This window comes from Anguilla rostrata, chromosome 15 (assembly GCF_018555375.3).
Source record: "Anguilla rostrata isolate EN2019 chromosome 15, ASM1855537v3, whole genome shotgun sequence".
Lineage (NCBI taxonomy): Eukaryota > Metazoa > Chordata > Actinopteri > Anguilliformes > Anguillidae > Anguilla > Anguilla rostrata.
Window position 1 is genome coordinate 21566725 of NC_057947.1, and position 18542 is coordinate 21585266.

General features: G+C 42.3%; 1 protein-coding gene across 1 annotated transcript; it reads left to right on the forward strand.

Moving 5' to 3' along the window:
* The first annotated feature begins 7497 nt into the window (after positions 1-7497).
* On the forward strand, positions 7498-18536 carry ddx18 (DEAD (Asp-Glu-Ala-Asp) box polypeptide 18). Its single transcript, XM_064311584.1, has 14 exons — positions 7498-7661; positions 8230-8418; positions 8659-8868; positions 9181-9316; positions 9977-10077; positions 10483-10682; positions 10934-11048; positions 11764-11903; positions 12695-12856; positions 13399-13551; positions 13803-13916; positions 14379-14435; positions 15163-15340; positions 17341-18536. The coding sequence occupies exons 1-14, from the start codon at positions 7553-7555 to the stop codon at positions 17484-17486; spliced, it is 2010 nt and encodes a 669-aa protein (XP_064167654.1). The 5' UTR covers positions 7498-7552; the 3' UTR covers positions 17487-18536.
* Positions 18537-18542: the final 6 nt, after the last annotated feature.

Sequence of the window (18542 nt, forward strand, 5' to 3'; positions counted from 1 at the left end):
ACTTTCCTGGGACTGTTAGATTGTCTACAGTAACCTGAAGGCCAGGTACTGCATTTCTTCCTTTTTCCTCTTAGCACCCTTACTTCAGGAGGTTCCAGTTTGTAAAAGGCTGGTTCTGGTGCTACATATTACAATGACAGAATATTTTAATACACTTCAATGTAAACTTACAGGGATAGTGACAGAATTATTGCTGTTTCTCTGTATGCCAGCACATTGGATTAGAAATAAAACGATGAACAGTTAAATCTTTGCATTTAACTGTAGAGAAGTTCAATTACCACTAGTGCTTTCCGTTGTCACGTCACCTCATGAATATTAATAAGACTCAAATTGAAACATTATGGTTTCAAAGTAGAAAGATAGGACATCAAAGTCCATAATAAGTAACTGACCAAAACGTTACTCTAGAAAATCGGTGGTATTTTGTTTCAATATAGTCTGACAAACACCGCTAGCTCAGCCAATCCCATATACTGAAATACAGGGGTTTTTACTGCCATGGTAAAAATACATCAGACACAGACATTGTTCTTCTCTAAATTTATCATATATTTTGTCAGAAGGCAAATCTATGCATCTTTCACTATCCAGTTCATTCATCCTCTGATGAATGAATGCTGTTGCAGCCAGTCGGCTGTCAGACTGCTTCTAATATCAACCCCTGCAAAACTCTGAGATGTGCCCATGATTGAGACAACATTTATGAGAATGTGTATTTCTGACTGAAAAGTTAAGCTTTACAAATGTCTGTGGGTGAGTGTGTATTCCAGACAAATCCGATTTTAAATCGGGCCAATTCTCAAGACAATTATGCGTGCATTAAAAATATATTAAAATGCAGTATATTTCAGAAGTGCAATGCATCAGTGTGCACAGATAAGATGAATATTGTATAAGGCTTTCCTTTCTGTGGGTGCCCCTTGAAGGACATGTTTCCCAGAATTCTTTGCTGTTTTCTATCCGTGGGTGGGGCTTGTTGGATATATTTCTGAATTTATAAAATATGAGATTAGAGCATTTGAAGATTACTAGATGTAGACCAAAATTCCATCTGCTTCTAAGGAATTACAACCAGTTCATGGGCCATCTTGTTTGTGTCAGTAGATGTTGCCCAACTGTAACATCATGCAGAGGTGGTTCTGCACACTGCAGATAATTGATCAATGGAAAAATCACCAGGTTTGCACATTTGTGGCGTTTCCTGTTCTTTTCAGCCACACGGGGGGTGCAGTGATGGATGGCGGTGGGGAGGGGCAGACAGATCTCTGTGACCTTGCGAGGGAGGAACCTGGAGGGCTGGAGGAGGCGCAGGGGGATGCTCTCTGAACTCAGAAAGGCTGCTGAGTCAGCAGGGAAGCGGTGGTGGGGGGGGGATCTACACCCTTGCCACAATATCCCTCAACTCAGATCAAATACTGCATATTTCAAGCACACTCCCTTTTTCTTCTTTAAACAAAACTCAAGTTCCCAAAGGGGCTGGAAGAGTCATGAAGGCATATCTCCAGCAGCACTACCACCCCCACCCCCCCCCCCCCACACTGCCATGCTTTACACAAAATACTCCCTAAAAACAGACATAGTCTCCGGTGCTGTGTTGCCATGAAAACAATTTGATTGATACCAATTGATGGCCAATTCTTTTTTGGTTTGGTTTTTTCTTGCTCATAGGTGAACCCTTTCCTTTGATTGTGTTTGAGGAGTGCATTGTTGCATGCAACCTCTTTTTATTTTGCACTTTTTATAGGACAGGACACTGGGCAGAATCAGGACGTATGTTCAACGGACAGAGTGGGGATAAGGAAAATCCTTACAGTGACATCAGCGAGAATTTAGAGACGAATCCCAGACTAATCTCTGGATCACGTTACATAACCAACTCCATAAGCCAGACACACAGAACACATTATAGTTCAGTGTATGTAGTCTATTCTCTGTGCAAGAAATATGAATATACAGGCCCATACAATGCATAGCTGCATAAGTTATGACCTATGAAAGTAACACGTCGTGTTGCATTGTAAATTCAAATTAGGATGTGAAGAACATGCAATTTTCTGATGTATTATACCAGTAGTACAAACTGTTTTGAGACTGGGGGGACAGGATTTAACTGCAGCCCCTTATTTAGGTCAAAAAGAAAATTGCCTTGGTAATCTGCAAGCGGAGAATGGTTCCAGGACAAATAAATCAAAACCAAACGTTTTATGACCTTAATTCTTCCCGGTTCCTTCGGGACTTGATAAAACGTATTGTCTGCTGGACAGTGGCCACGGATCACGTCCGGCCACATGTCGAGCGGCAGTATTCCATTGTGGCCTAATGATCCGTGTCATGATTCCAATGACGTCTCAGATATGAACACGACCACTTCTTATCCCCTCCTGTCCAGCTGTTTTACAGTTTAATTAGGCGGCTGCATTCAGCTGTCCCAACGGTGTTCCATTCTCAGCCAGTAGCATACCATATTCCCACAGTAAGAAAAACCAAAGCATGAATGTGTCATGCAAATTCTTCTCTTTACTTTGGCGATGACAGTTTAAAGGAAAAGGAGGTTCCAAAGAGGATTTTTGTCACTATGGCTCAAATGTCTCCGACATGTTAACTAATAGCTTTTAGACACGGCAGGCAGAAGCCATTTCAGTTGAAGCTTTCTTTATTGGCAGGTGGGAGTAGCTAAGAGAAGTTTAAATGTAATTGAAAGGCCAAAAGACAGACTTGAGCTGGCTTTCATTCACATCATGTGAAAATAAGGTCAATCCCCATACCCATTGAACACCACTGATTCCCACTGCCATCACAGTTTAAACTGTCTGGAATGACGGGCTAAAACAAGAGTGGAACGAGGCTGTCAGGGGCCTTACACGAGATTGAATTCTCTCATTCTGTTCTCTCCCAGCATGCCTCAGGGGTTGAACACAAAGTGGCTCAATCTTTCAACTCTGCACCTGAATACTTTCAATCGTGACAGGGTTTCCCCCAGGTATTAATAGTGGAAGCGCTGCACCTGCGCAGAATTCATGAGCACATCTGCAAGCGTTAAAAATAAAATCAATAAAAACTCAGGCTCAGATCTCTATGGAAGGGGGGGGGAAAGGCACGTTGGAACTATTTAACAAAATCATGCAGTTATGATTTCACCAGGTCAGGTGTAGGCTATATCATGTGAACACAACGGCTCACCACTTCATGCCCCACTGCTTACCCTCAGGCACTTTCCCCTCCACTAACTATTTTCCAGGGGGAAAGCCTGCATGAGCAGTGGAAAAATGAAGACATAACTACCACTGGCCCCTTCACTGGGTGAGGAATCCCTCGCAGTCAGGACAGGAAGTTGATTCCCGGATTTGCTCTCGTCAATGCCGCTGGCATTTCAATGAGCTTCTGCTCTCTTTACCTGTTTTCCCAATGCAACACCAGTTTGCTTTTCTGTATGTCTGTGCAGATCTTTCCTGTCAGCAATGGTGTGCTCCTGGTTATTCAACATGAAAATGAATCTCCCTCAACCTGGCAAACAGAGAATAATTACCAGGAATTATACTGGGCACTGGAAATGAAAAAGTAAAATTTGTCTCATTAGCATCTTAACCAAGGTGGCTGTGATGTGGCCACAATGCTAGCTGGCAACAGAACAGCAGCAACGGAAAGCTAGCAATGAAATGTTATCTGTAAAATGATGGAGCAGTAAGCAATGGACCACTAGCAACATAATGCTGGGAATCGAGGCAATCAGTGGAACCTTGTCCAGCACAGAGGATTGTGTAACCAGCATTCTGTGACACAGTAGGATCTAATGTCAACAGGTTCCCTTATTCAGGCCTACTCACTATGATAACAGCTGCATAAACTCTACAGTGCACTTTGTCTATAAGCAAGACATTTACTGTATTTTATTTAATTATTGAATTGAATTGCATTGAATAAATGTTGCCAATATCAAAATAATAACATTTTATAAAATATAAAAAAGAGAAGCTGTCAGAGTGCATTTAATAAAGTTCTGAAAAAGACCTGCTCTGCAGATGCTCCTGTCCATGTTGCAAACCAATAAATAGATTTACGTGATTAGTGAATAAGGGGAACTTCTCTTTATCTCCATTTTGTTGCTCACATGCTGAAGAAATGTAAGTTTACAATGAAATTCTGATGCTGGCCACTGCATTGCTTAAGCCTTAAATAAAAATTAATTGAAGAAAACACCCAAAAATACTGCATATATGACATTTTTACCTAAAGTGGTTTGCGTCATGGTTTTGAAGTCCTAAACGGAAACTTTGCTGAGGCTTCACAAAGTATAATTCCTCCAGCTGGTCCAAGCTTTTATATTCTATTCTAATGATCTTTATTATACATTTTCACAGACAGTTAAGGCTCTCGCTAAAAAAATGTAACATGCCAATTAGCATTTGGAATTAAAATATAATAAAATATAAAAATGTGCTTGAGCAAAATTCAGAATGCATTTCTCATAACAGCATGAACAACTCTAGCAATTTTTAAGCAAAGGTAAAACAACTCATAACTCCACTCTGACACCTTGGCAAAATTACAATGTCCAAAAAACAATGTTGTTCTGTTTATTAATACAACTTTGAAGCTCTTTTTTTTGGTCTGAGGTTGTTTGTCCAAACAACAGGCATATTATGTTTCATGTACCAACGTAACCATGATGTTTACATTTTTTTAACCCGATGATCAACTCCCATTTGTAAAGTAACCCAATAAAATAAATACATATTTTCGGTGCTGGATTTATAGTGCTATGCAGAAAAGCATGTCATTGCATATCCTCTACGAATATGCAACAACAACAAAAAAAACCACACAGCCATTTGTCATCTTTGGCATGTACAGCAAATGCAATGATCATAAAGTAGGCTACTTCTCGTTATTTGGTTACAAGTCATAAAACAGGCCTCTGCAGCTGACAATCATGCATTGTTAGCAATTTCTCAACACACGCAGGTAGATGTGCTGTAGGGGAAAGAGCACTGGACGCAGGACCGGACAGTCACGAGATTGGTATTTAAAATCTAAATACGACCCTTCCATGGAAGCAGTGCGGTTTTTATGCCCTTGTCGTGACTTGGGTACCTTCCTGTCAGAGCTCACAGGGGAAACAGAAGCAGACACAGCTGTCTCCAAGCTCAGCGCCCAGATACTTAAGCTCCTGTACTTAAGACTCATCCCGAGGACAGCCTCGCGGCCCTGCTGAGGCTTTGGAAAATCACGTTAACTAAAGCGGACAGACCGCTCCGTCACGTCTGGGCCCGGTCAGCATGAGCCGCCTTTCTCCAGAACGCCTGAAATGCTCGCTGCTGAGAGCACACAGGTGAGGAGAATGTGGCGCTCCAGGCGGCGGACGAAAAAGCAAAGCGTGTCGTTTATGCTTCAGAGGGAATGGAGGAAAGGGTCCAGGTGATAAGAGGTCATCTTACACCTCCACCCTGGGAGCTACACCCCCACCCCCCTGCTTTTGCTTCCTTTGGAAAATGGCCCATGTTGGGGACTGTGTCCCAAATCGTCCACTGCTATTCATGCTCCTAACAACTGCTTTGAAAGCCAGAAGACCCACAACCTGACAGCTCTTCAGTTACAAAGCTCAAAGCGCATTTTGACAGCCATTAAATCCATAATATTTGAATGCTACTGATTAATAATGAACAAATACAGTTTTACTATAGTTAATAACCAATAATGAATTGAATAATAATTACATATTTCCACTGAAGCATTAATCAGTACGATTGCCTTACTTAGATGTATCACACCTTCACTAAGATATTCTTTAAGGATCATAAAGGAAGTGATAATTATGAATTCAAAGAGGAACTCTATTTAATAACAAGTAATAATAAAAAAATTTATTTTGAAATTCAAATCCCCTCTTAATCATTTTTGTTAATGACCAAAATCCTTATTCAGACTTGAAAACCTGGGAAAACAGATCCACCAATATTATTTGTGTGTGCGTACAAGCGATTTCAGCTATAGCTCTGGAATTGAGATACATCCACAATATTTCATCCTCTCTCAAATCCGGGGTAATGACACAATGAAATGCGAATTGGGTGGGGAATAAACACATGCATAAAGAGAAGTCATTTTGTGTGAGATATTAAAATCAAATTCATTTGCATCCTGGAGAGGAAGATTCATTTCAAAGACAATTAATCAACATTGTGACATATGGAATTGCATATGTGGCATGCCATCCTTCTAAGTACAATATTAAAAGGATCTGGGATTAGATCCAAAACATATTGCTGGCTTTAAAACAAACGGTGCCTTGCTTGGATCTATGGTGTTTAATATTGCTAATACTGCACTACTATGTTACTTAGCTTATGAGATACAAATGTACAATTCAAAATAAATAAAAGAAACAAAAAATAACACCATGGAGTTGCATTGATAGAAGCAGATATGCAGAAATGCATCCAGTTGTTATTAAAAGTACTCATATTGTTCATAGAAAATAATAGCTGGGTATATAAAAGCCTAAACGTGTCAATTCGAATGGAAGTGACTACTGCGCCCCAGTGCTGCTGCTCTGTACTTCCTTAGTATGTCCATATTCCATGAAACCACGTACATTTCTCTCACGTAGGCTATGGCTAATACACTGGCGTTTCACACTTAACAGCCTGAAATCAAACAGAATGATCTTTGAGGTATGCAAGCATATTCTATTTTCATCTTCTTTATTCAAGTTAAGCCACACAAAAAAAAATATTTTTCATTTTCTTTTTGAAGTTGGAAATTCAAAATGCTTCTAACAGAACTGACCCATTCAGGTACCTTCATAGAATTGTTACCATCAGAAGACTACTCATCAAGGTCACCGCGTGTGAGCTACGTTTTCACTAAATAGCGTAGCCTAACATTTCCTGCCTGTTCAAATGAGTCAGAATTGCATTCAATTAAACACCATATCGGCAACACTGGCCACTTGCTAAGCAGAGACCATTAGAGTTTGAGAGTTTGCTGCCATCTTGTGACGTATTTCATTTTTTTTTTTGCTTCTTTTCACCAGACACTATTTTTTCCTACACAGCGACTCGGGGTTGCCGAAATAAAATTTCAGTCGGATAGGCTACAGCCATAGCTGTACGTGACTTAAAAAAAAACAATGTAGCCCACATGTACTTAGAGGATTTATTTAATAGGGAGACGTTCCTTTTGAAATAATTTAGGAAAATCCGAAAATGATTTAATTGTATAATTATGAGTGTTAGCTGGAGTAGCTACTGATTATAATTATTACATTTTAATTAGCCGTTGGCCTCTACTGCCATTTCAAATGTGTATGTGCAATTAGAATACAGATAAAATATAAACATTATTTTCTATATACTTTAAAGTGAATACGTGGTGCACGTTCATATGTGTGTGTACTTACCGGTAAGCCACGGTCCAAACTTTCAGGTAATGGTTTATTTTTAATCAGGCATAAATCTACAGTAGCAGTGGGTCTTTATTTTTTTTACGCAGGCATTCTAATTGACTACTGGGGGTCCTGGAACGCTCTTGCACATGTTCTCTGGAAAACATGGCAGACCTACAGATGAAGCTTCTTCGGAAGAAGATTCAGAAAAGGAATGAAAAGAACAAAAAACGGAACTTACTGAAGAATCAGAAACAAAAATGTGATGAAGATGGTAATGTTTACAGTTTATACGTTATTTTGCTTCAAAAGAACCGTGATGTGATGGTGAGCTAGCTTCAGTCGTGTTTTAAAACGTCAGCCTGGCATGTGTTGTAGCTAGTACTATTCAGCTAACGCTTACAACAGTAGTATGGAATTTTCATTTTTAGATCGTTACACTGTAAAAACTAAACTAATAATAATAATCAGTTTACTAAAATGGCTTCTGGAAACCGATTTAATTAAACCAGTTCAGTAGAGATACTAAAACTCTTATATACACTGGTGTTGAACTTTGAACGAAGTTAAAATTTGTTCATGTTTAAATTTACTTTTAAATGAACTGACGACGTATTCAATTTGTAATGTTGGGACGACTCATATATGGTTTGCAGTGTTGATATCTAGATAATCTTTGTCACCTTTATAATGGATAGCGATCACCGTTATCCTTTTGATTTTCTAGCTTGCCATGTAACATTTCCTGAAGAAGTTACCATTTGGTTGGTTCGTAATTCGAAGCCTCTGTTCAGATCTCTCGTCCTATTTTCTCTTATGGTTCTTGTTACCCCGCATTTTAGAGTGTGTCAGTGATGTGACTGAGCAGCTTCATGCTGAAACCAACGGAGAGACTGAGCCAGATGCAGCGAAAATAGTGGAAAAGAAAGACTGCACAAATCTTGCATCTGCGGAGGCAGGCGATACGACCGTAAGCTCCGTGAAAAAGAAAAAGAAGAAAAGGAAACTCGTCGGCAATGCTGCTGTCTCAGGTAGGCTACATTTCGTGGCGACAGGTATAAACCAAATTGGGACCATGTTTTGTTTATCTAGTTTTATATTATAATTGAGACTAATTAACGGATACATGTTACAGTAATTGTTTGAAGGTTTGTCGTTATATTTTCAGACGATTATCTGTATTTTTGAGACCTAACCTTATCTTCACTGAGCATTTATTGCACTTCTGAGTATCTGAGATGGTTCTTATTGAGAGGGCTGTTTTTCTGAAGGTGTAAAGAAAGCCAAAACAGAGGATGAGGGGGGGAAAGAGGAGGATGAAGAAATGGAGCCTGAAAAGGAGGTGAATGCTGAAGAGACCGCAGTGGACCCTGGACAGGAGCAAGATGGGGAGGAGGAATCTAAAGACAAAAAGTCAAACGATGAGGATGAAGAGGAAGAGGAGGATGAGGATGGGCCACAGCTTCCTTTAGGACTGACCGGTATATAGCTGTATTATTGGTTAATTTGGTTGAAGAAAGCCTGTGACAGAGGCCCAGTGCCCCTTAATCTATGACAGTTGTGCATATCCTTGAAATATAAGTGTACATGTTGTTAAAAAAAAAAAAAAAAAAAAAAAAAAATGCAAAATTTGGCCTTTTAGAGTGCAATTGCTGCTTGCTAATCACTGAGCCAATGCTGTTCCGCAGTGGTCAGGAGTGGTTTAGTCTTGATGCATGTTGAGGATAAACCTCCAGTGCAGTATTTGTCATGCGATGTTTGCCCACTCATCAGTCTTTCCCTCTTTCACGCAGGTGCTTTTGAAGACACCTCGTTTGCCTCCCTGGATGGGGCAGTGAGCGAGAGTACTTTGAAGGGCGTGAAGGAGATGGGCTTTGAACACATGACCGAGATCCAGCACAAAAGCATACGGCCTCTGTTGGAAGGCAGGTGAGTTCTGGCAGCCCAGAAAGCCATTGGTCCAAAGTGCATTTGCATTACATCAGCCTTTGGAAATAATTCTGCTCATGATGCCAGAAAGGACCAGCGAGAATCAAACTTCTCAGTTTTACAAAGCTGGGTTTGCAGCTTCTGTCGCTCCAGATATATGGTAATGAGTTTGACTTAACTTACAAATAAGTGCAAGCATTAGCTTTATCCTTCACAAACTGTTTGGCTATTTAAATTTGTTGTTCACTGAAGTTGTCAAACTAGTGCCAAGAACAATAAAATACGTTTAATTGTGAACCAAACTTAAGGACACATACTGATTTTATCCAGGTGTCTATGTATGTGCGTGTGTGTGTGTTCAGTTGAAAGAGCTGCACTGCATATCAAGCGTCCAAACTTACATGGAATTTTAACTGATTTATAGAAAAGACTTTGGAAGGTTTTATGGCATCAGTGTATTCGATCTTACCTGCATGCTTTAGAAGACTATATTTGTTTCTACTTCTGTTATTCGTGTTATACGGAGGTTTCATCAGGTCAATGGTATGATGGTTTTTCGGGCAGGCCTTCATTGTGGTGTAATACTGTATTATTTGTACTGTGATGTGCTTTGTCTTGGCTGTGTATCTGAGCTTACTGGTGGGAATGTGTGATCTATAGGGACATCTTGGCTGCAGCCAAAACGGGCAGTGGGAAAACACTGGCGTTCCTGATTCCTTCCATCGAGCTCATCAATAAACTGAAGTTCATGCCTCGAAACGGTGAGACACTTATCCCATCTCCTTATAGGACAGTAAACGGCAGCCCCAGTGCCATACCATTCCAGTGTGCGGTCTTTCTACCCTGAGCGGAACCAGCTGCTGGTGCGCTGTGCTTTGTGCACTAACTCCTACTCCTACTGAGACCTGGAATGGCTCAAACTGCTGTGCACTGGGAGTGCTGATTTCACACCTGCAGCGTCAGTAACGTTAATGGAAGTCTGGATTTCTGGTATCTGTGCACAGAAGGGCTGCGCAGATCATGGTCCTGCAGTGTTATAGATGTTTTCCAACTGTTTTAAACTCTGTAAAAGAGCGAGGAGTCTAAATGTGAGGTGGAGGGGTTTCTAGTGTGAGGTGAGGGGGGTTATTTGGTGTTATTTAGCCCCTTCCCCCCACTACCTCCAGGCACGGGGGTGATCATCCTGTCGCCCACGCGCGAGCTGGCCATGCAGACGTACGGGGTGATGAAGGAGCTGATGACCCACCACGTGCACACCTACGGCCTCATCATGGGCGGCAGCAACCGCTCAGCCGAGGCCCAGAAGCTGGCCAACGGGGTCAACATCCTGGTGGCCACGCCCGGTCGACTGCTGGACCACCTGCAGGTAACCACACTCCACTCTGGGGGTCTGTTTCTAAGGAAGACCTTGGATACAAGATACATGTGCAATGCTGTGTGAACTTAACAAGCACTGTATTTTACTTGAGTTTGCGTGGTCTAACAGGAATGTAGTGGGCCCTTAAGAGCTTTTGCAATTAGAAAAAGTACACTGTCGTACGATTAATTATGTATTTTAAATAAATGGATATTTAGGTTAAATGTTATCTCTCATTTTTTTCTTTTGTCTTTTTAAAGAATACTGCTGGCTTCATGTACAAGAACCTCCAGTGTCTGATCATTGACGAAGCCGACCGTATTCTAGAAGTCGGATTTGAAGAGGAACTGAAGCAAATCATTAAACTGCTGCCAAGTACGTGGTATAAAATCACTTTGTGGATTCTGGTATTGTAGAGTAATATGCAGATTTGTGTATAAAATGAAGAATGAGAACTGATTGAGTAATTGGGGAAATGAAAAGGAATGACCTCGGGTTATGAGTTCAGTCATATTTATGGCAGGTAGAGTGCAGTTGGGCAGAGAACATGGGTCCTTGGGGATGCTGTATCTTGAAATGACTTTAATGACTTAAAAGTGCTTGTGTACACCAGGGATCTCAAACTCCAGTCCTAGAGAGCCACAGTGTCTGCTGATTTTTGTGGTTTTTGTACATTTAAGGCATTAAATTAAAATCACTGATTCGGCTAAGGAGTCCACACACTTTGTTCTCAAGGCCTAAATTGACTGCTGATTGAAAAATCGGTGTTCCAACAGCTATGACGACAGTCATGACTATGTCAGTCATCTTAATGTAGGCGAAACCAGCAAATGTTGCAAATGCCTCCTACACAATCTGGCACGCAGGTCCAGTAAGATGCTGTCTCGATGAATTTATGTGCTGCAAAGTAAATACCGCCTCGAGGTGTAGTTTCACGGGGAAGCTTGTTATAAAGTGTCATTTGTCGCGCCGAGGAAACGTCGAGCATCGCGACGCGCGCTTGCAGCTTGTCCTATTTTGAGCCGGAATGTCTCGCTCTTCGGGTGTTATTGATGGCGCATATTGTGGATTCTCTCGCTCTCCCCGACAGAGAGGAGACAGACCATGCTGTTCTCAGCCACGCAGACGCGCAAAGTGGAAGACCTGGCCAGGATCTCGCTGAAGAAGGAGCCCCTGTACGTGGGCGTGGACGACAACAAAGAGTCGGCCACCGTGGACGGCCTGGAGCAGGTAACGGGCCGGTTGGGATCGATCCCCTTACAGTGAGGTTTTACCACCCTTTCTGAGCCCCATGTAATGAGCCAGTGTATTTATACAGCCAGTCATCTCAAAATATGGAATTAAAATTACTTCACCATCAGTCAGAACAAATGCTTGTGCATTATCTATTAGCATGCATGTATTGGGTGTAATGTTGACTGGTGTGAATGTCAGTGGAAAGTATATTTCATAGTTATATTTCCTTTTCATTTGTCCTCCTGCAACCTTTCTCAACCCTTTCCGCTTTCACAAACTACTCCACCTCTGAAGGTGGCAAGCAGGGGTTCTTATTTATCGTGGTACTTTATCACAGAGATGATGATGCTCCCATCCTCTGGCTGTCAAACTGGCCTTTTTTAGTAAAAATAATCCCTCTTATCCCACCTGAACTGGGTTGTATCCGTAAGGCTGAGGGGGAGATTCTGATGCTCAGAACTCCACCTACCACCTCGCTCTTTATGAAACCGTCTGCGTTGCTTTGCCTGTTGACTACAGTATATCCCTGCTGTGCAATGGCCATTCGGTTTCAGTGGCAGCTAGATGGCAGGGTAGTCCTGTTAAAGTGCTTGAAATGACCCTTTTCAGGCAGATTCAGTAACCGTTTGAAAATGAATCTCTGAAAGGGTTCAGTTGGATGCAATATTCACAAGTCGTGTTCAAAATTCTAATTAGGTTGATTTTTTCAATTACTTTTTAGACTATTCCTTCCCTGTTTTGATGATGCTGAAGTATCCAGTGTAAATGATTTACCTTGTTTGCAGGGCTACGTGGTGTGTCCCTCAGAGAAACGCTTTCTTCTGCTCTTCACCTTCCTGAAGAAGAACCGCAAGAAGAAGCTGATGGTCTTCTTCTCCTCCTGCATGTCGGTCAAGTTCCACTATGAGCTCCTCAACTACATCGACCTGCCTGTCATGGCTATTCACGTGAGTGATCTTTGACCTCACCTGACTTGCTTACAAACTCTGAAATGGCTGGTTCAGAATAAGTTAAAATGTTACATGGCTGTGAACATAACAAAGGTTATGGCATCCTTTCTTTCTGCTACATCGTATGCATATTACACATACCTACACATGTACGAGCTTAATGCTTTGTAGCTGATCGTTGGGTGTGTTGCAGAGGGTAAGGCAGTGGCCTTCTTTAAGTCTCACATTCAGAATATTTGGCTCTTCAGCTCGGGATGTTGCCTACATGCGTGATGGACCCAGTTGTCCCGTGTTTGGGTGTCTGCTAAGCAGACAGGTGATGTAGCTTGATTGCCTTAATCCTGATCTTGTTACATTGGCAGAACTAAAGCCAGTGTAACAAGATCAGGATTAAAGCAATGTTACTGAATTAATACAGCACAGTGGGCTGTAATGCATGTCATTTGGTTGTAATGCCGCACTGCTGCACAGTATCATGTAACTAGGGTGTAATGCTGCATAGGGTGTGTAATGCGCTGTGATGTGATGGCGCCTTGCAGGGCAAAATGAAGCAGACCAAGCGCACCACCACCTTCTTCCAGTTCTGCAACGCGGACTCAGGCATCCTCCTGTGTACCGACGTGGCGGCCCGCGGGCTGGACATCCCCGAGGTGGACTGGATCGTCCAGTACGACCCACCGGACGACCCCAAGGTAACCGGGACACCTGTACCAAGGAGACGGGGAATAATGTGACTTTAGGCACGGAAAACAAGAGGCAGACGTGTTAGGCCTGGTCTTAATCGCTGCCAGCATCTCAGCAGGGAGAGGAAACTTCCTGCTTTCAGTATGGAATCTGCCTTCAACTTCTCAAACGCAAGATCAGAAAGATCAACTTCTAATGTTCCTGTGTAGTTTCCCTAAAGTTGCATGGGGGGAATTAATTTCCATCCTCTCTTTCCCAGGAATACATCCACCGGGTCGGGCGAACGGCTCGTGGGATTGACGGAAGAGGCCACGCCCTCCTGATTCTGAGGCCTGAAGAGCTGGGCTTCCTGCGTTTCCTGAAACAGGCCAAGGTGATGTAACTGACCCTGAGTGCCCTCATACCAGCCATCATAGTGACTATAGGTCACCAGAATCTTCTCTAAATATTTCACATATCCTTCACTGCACATAAACTCTGGGCTAATCAAAAACACACTGAAACTTATGTAATACTTATGTTGGCTTATTAAGTATAGAGGTTGTATTCTACACTCTGTGTCAAGGATAACTGGGGCCTGTATTATGACGCAATTTAGCTGGATAACTGCACTGAGTAAAACCCAGAACAGCTCTTTTTACTTCAGTCCATGTTCCAGATGTGGAGGGTTCCAGGTTTTAATTAGTGCAGTTACCCAGCAAACTCAGTAATCCTGCTTCATGATACAGGACCCAGGTCTCATGGTTTTACTCCCAGGACAGACAAAACTGCATGCAAAAATGACCCGTTTAATTTTTAGTCGTATATTATTGACCTTTGTTTCACCTTTGTGCAGGTACCACTGAGCGAGTTTGAGTTCTCCTGGAGTAAGATATCGGACATTCAGTCCCAGGTATGCCTTTAGTTTTGCACTGTTCATTAGTGAAGAGTGATATGTATGGCCAAGGTGTAATGTCCAAAAACATGTTGAGTCCAGTCATTTTAAGTTCCTGAAAATAAAAGCAGTGTTTGGGATGAGTCGTGGTAACGTAAATACTTTCAAGTGAATTTCAAAAGGGTATGCATTACTAATCTACGATGAAGTTGCTACTGCATGCCACTGGGTGATGTTCTGTTAAAGCCCAGGTCATTAACCTATCTGATGGACAGGATAGGCAACCGAACAAACCAAGTTGCGCTTTACAACTTTAAAATAAACCATTCAATGGAGTTCCACAAAATTCCACCCACGTACCATTGTGAAGATTGACAGTTTTTGTTGTTTGTTTGAAGAGCCCACTTTATGTAATGTTGGCTAATTACAGCTGCTGTGGTAGGGTAATCATTTTGCTCTAATGTGAGGTAGTACTTAATTCCACATCTGCAGGAATACGGGACAAACTGTGCAGAACGGTAAATTAATGTTGTGCGAAGAGGAACTAGACTGTGTGTACAAGTGCTGGGGGATATCACAGAATGCTTTTTTTACAATCATGATTAAAAGGTGGAACGTTGCACTAAAATATCCTAAAATATCGTTCAGTTGGTGAACTATCCTTGTAATACTGCAGTGGCTAAATGCTGATGTGCTGAATGGATGTTGTCCTTGAACACTAATGTGTCTGTGTGTCTGTCTGCAGCTGGAGAAACTGATTGAGAAGAACTACTACCTGCATAAATCAGCCCAGGAGGCCTACAAGTCTTACGTGCGGGCGTACGACTCGCACTCCCTCAAACAGATCTACAGTGTCAACACCCTCAACCTCCCCATGGTGGCGATGTCCTTTGGGTTCAAAGTGCCACCGTATGTCGACCTCAGTATCCTTTCTACCTGCAAAACAAACTGACCTCTTTTTTGTCTATCAACAGGATTACCCGTACTTATATTTTCAACCTGAAAAGTCACGATAAAGTCATGATAAGTGGTCCGATAACCAAGCGTCCTTGAAATTGCCATACATTTTTTTAAAAACCATTACAGTGAGCAAGGTGCATCTGTCTGGTATGTTGACACCAGCTTTGTGTATCATGTCTTGCAGTATTGATGTGCTGATAGCTAATCATTTAGAGGGGAAATACAAGCAAGAAAAATCCATGAATAGACATGGGAAATAAAAAACCAGTATTGGTTTGTGAATCCTGCATTAATATGTGTTAAGATCTGGTATAGCGTTCTGGGTGGTGTGGAGTTTAGCCAGACAGACAGTGACGTGCCGTGAAAGACGTTATCGTCTCTGGAGAGCTGGCAGCGGTGTCGAGCGGAGCGACAGTGTAGCGCTTCGCAGAGAGAAGGGAGACCGAACACTGAAAATATTTCAGCTATTACTGTGTCATTCACGCCCCCCTACCAGCCCCACTGGCATCTAGTTCTTTTGAAAAGATCTGACGGTATGCTGGGAAAAAAACCAACTGAAAAGCAAATGGCCATTTTCAAAAGAGTGTCTGTTCCTCGGTTGTTTGCTGTGTCTTAGCTTTGATTTACTATCCGATTGGCAAGATGCACTCATGGTTTTCTAGGACTGCAAATGGCTGTTTAGCCAGGAAGATGTTGCTTTTTGCTTGGTGTGCAATGGAACGGTGGAAGCATCCAATGTGTAGCCATGCAGGCCTCACAGTCGTTGTGTAAACTATCTGCTCAGCCAAGTGGGAAGATGTTCTGGAAAAATTTGGCACAAAATATGTCTGTTTAGGGGCTTGACTGAATCTTTACTCTTGTTGGACATATTGTTTCCTTGGATTGACAGTTCCATTGCTACTCACAAAAGCACAATGGCAGGCAATGGCAGAGCTGATGCCAAGGCATCAATGCCACAAACTATAGTAGTGTTCAGCACGTGAACCTACGGTATAATGTCAATGGCCATAGAGGTACGAGAGGGTTTGGGGATACAGTGTTAATTGTAGCAGAGGTAGTGGTAGTAAATCCATTCTCAGTGCTCAGATTTCAGCATTAGTTGAGCCAATATGCAGTATAAGTGGGTAACTAAGTAACTGTGCTTTATTGACTAGCGGGGAGTTCATTCCACCTCTGTGGGCGTCAGTAGAGAAGAGACGTGACTGAGGAGGAGGACCTTTTAGGGAAGAGACAGTGGATGCACAGCAGAGTGGTCTGGCAGGAGGCCCATAATAGATTTCAGGTGAGAGGGTGAAATTCCTCTTGCTGCACCGTAGGCGAGAACAAAAAATTTGTGTTATTCAGGCCATAACTGGTAAGCATTAGGAGGAAATAAGATGTTTTTAAGCTTCCCTACTCCTTTCTCTCCCCAGTTTGCAATGTCCAGGCATATTTAACTGCGTGGGAGAGTGCAGACAAGTGTGTGCTCTCCTACAAAGCATGCAATGTCAGCCACTGCTTCTTATCACACCGCTGTTTGCAAGTCGGGCTCACACAGACCTTAGTCAGAGGATGGCCCTTCATTTGCAGCTTAACAGACAGATTAGTGGACACCCGACTGACCAGTGAGGGGTTTCTGGTGTGTAAGATGCTGTCATCCGGGCCGACTGAAACCATTACGTTCCATCGTAATGCTAGTTGTGTGTGTTACCTTGCCTGGCTACGAGCTACCGTTGGCACTAGCATGGTCCAGATTAAATACCAGACCGCAGGGCCATCCAGGGCTTTAAGCATCACAAGTACCAAGGCTTTGTACTTTGGCCCTCCAAGATTCAAAAGTAAATGTGCATTGTTGCCTCAGAAGGTTAGCGTGTAATAGCTTGATTAAGGGAGCGCCAGAGTGCTTTCCCTGGCTGTGTCTGTCCTGACCCAGTGAGTGCCAGTGTTCTGCAGTGGCTTCCCTTAACCCAGCTTCCCTCACCAGATGTCCACAGCAGCAAAGGCGTGAAGATGCAGAAGCGTGGGGGAGGCGGCGGTTTCGGCTACCAGAAGTCCAAAAACGTCAACAAGTCAAAGATCTTCAAGCACGTCAACAAGGGCAAGGCTGACAAGAGGCAGTTCTCCCGGTGAGGTGGCCGGTTGGTCCAGCCTCCAGTGTGGTTACAGAGGCCAACCCATCCAGGGCCCACTGCCACACTCTCCTGTCACTCTAGAAGGCCTGCACATGTACTGTCTGTCACGATGGACCAGGATGGGCCCAGAGTGTTCTCCAAAATAATGTTGCGATTCCTTTTTGCACTGTGGTGGTGCATATTTCAGTGTAGATTTTTTTCAGAGAAGTGCATCTATGACTAAATATTTATCTATAGGTTTTCTTGACCTCTGTGCTGTGATCCTTTTCACTGAAAGGTGATGTGGATGATCCCAAAGGTATGTGTAGATCAGTGGCTCCAAAATTATTGGTCAGAACACAACTGTAACATGTTTGTAGGCAGTTATTTTGATAAAGTATTTGAATTGTGCAGAATAGACGATTAATTTGATCTCCTTAAGTGAATTGGGGGCTATTCGTTTGGGAAATACTGGATTAGAATATATCTTCCCTGCTTCTTCCTCTGATAGGGGTTTATTGGGCAGAAGAGCATTACCCAAAATTCCACTACTTTAGGACTAGTAATTCCAGCACCTCGTTAGAAATGGTTAACATGCCGGTGTAATAAAAATTAATTGGATTCCCTACAGTTATTGAGATTTTACGTCCCCCTACATAAGATCGAGCTAGTTGAATATTTGACATTTGAGGTATTGGTAATGAAATTTCAGACCAGCTGGTGAGGGGATTCCTGTAATCCAAACTGGAGATTATCTTCAATTTAATATGCAAGGTGTTTTCCCATTAAAGCAGACGGCAGCAAAATGTCAGAGTCAGTGTAAACTTGTGCGGGATGTTATTTGTCTTTATGGCTATGGTCGCAGATGAATCGCAAATACTAGCATTCCCTTAATTGATTTTATTTTTATTTTTACGAGAACATGTATAGATTAATATTTACCTGAAAATGCTGTAGTTTTCTGGAAACTAACATATGCCATGGATGTGTTGTGGAGCAATTAGTGTTATGATATTTGAACACAAATGTTTAATACATTGCTTTATTAAAATCTCCCTTAAATATCGTCTTTTTC

Coding starts and splice junctions, on each gene's coding strand:
- ddx18 (XM_064311584.1), top strand. CDS start 7,553: ATGGCAGACCTACAGATGAAGCTTCTTCGGAAGAAGATTCAGAAAAGG. Junction 8,869..9,180: donor GCTTCCTTTAGGACTGACCG/GTATATAGCTGT, acceptor TCTTTCACGCAG/GTGCTTTTGAAGACACCTCG. Junction 10,683..10,933: donor GACTGCTGGACCACCTGCAG/GTAACCACACTC, acceptor GTCTTTTTAAAG/AATACTGCTGGCTTCATGTA.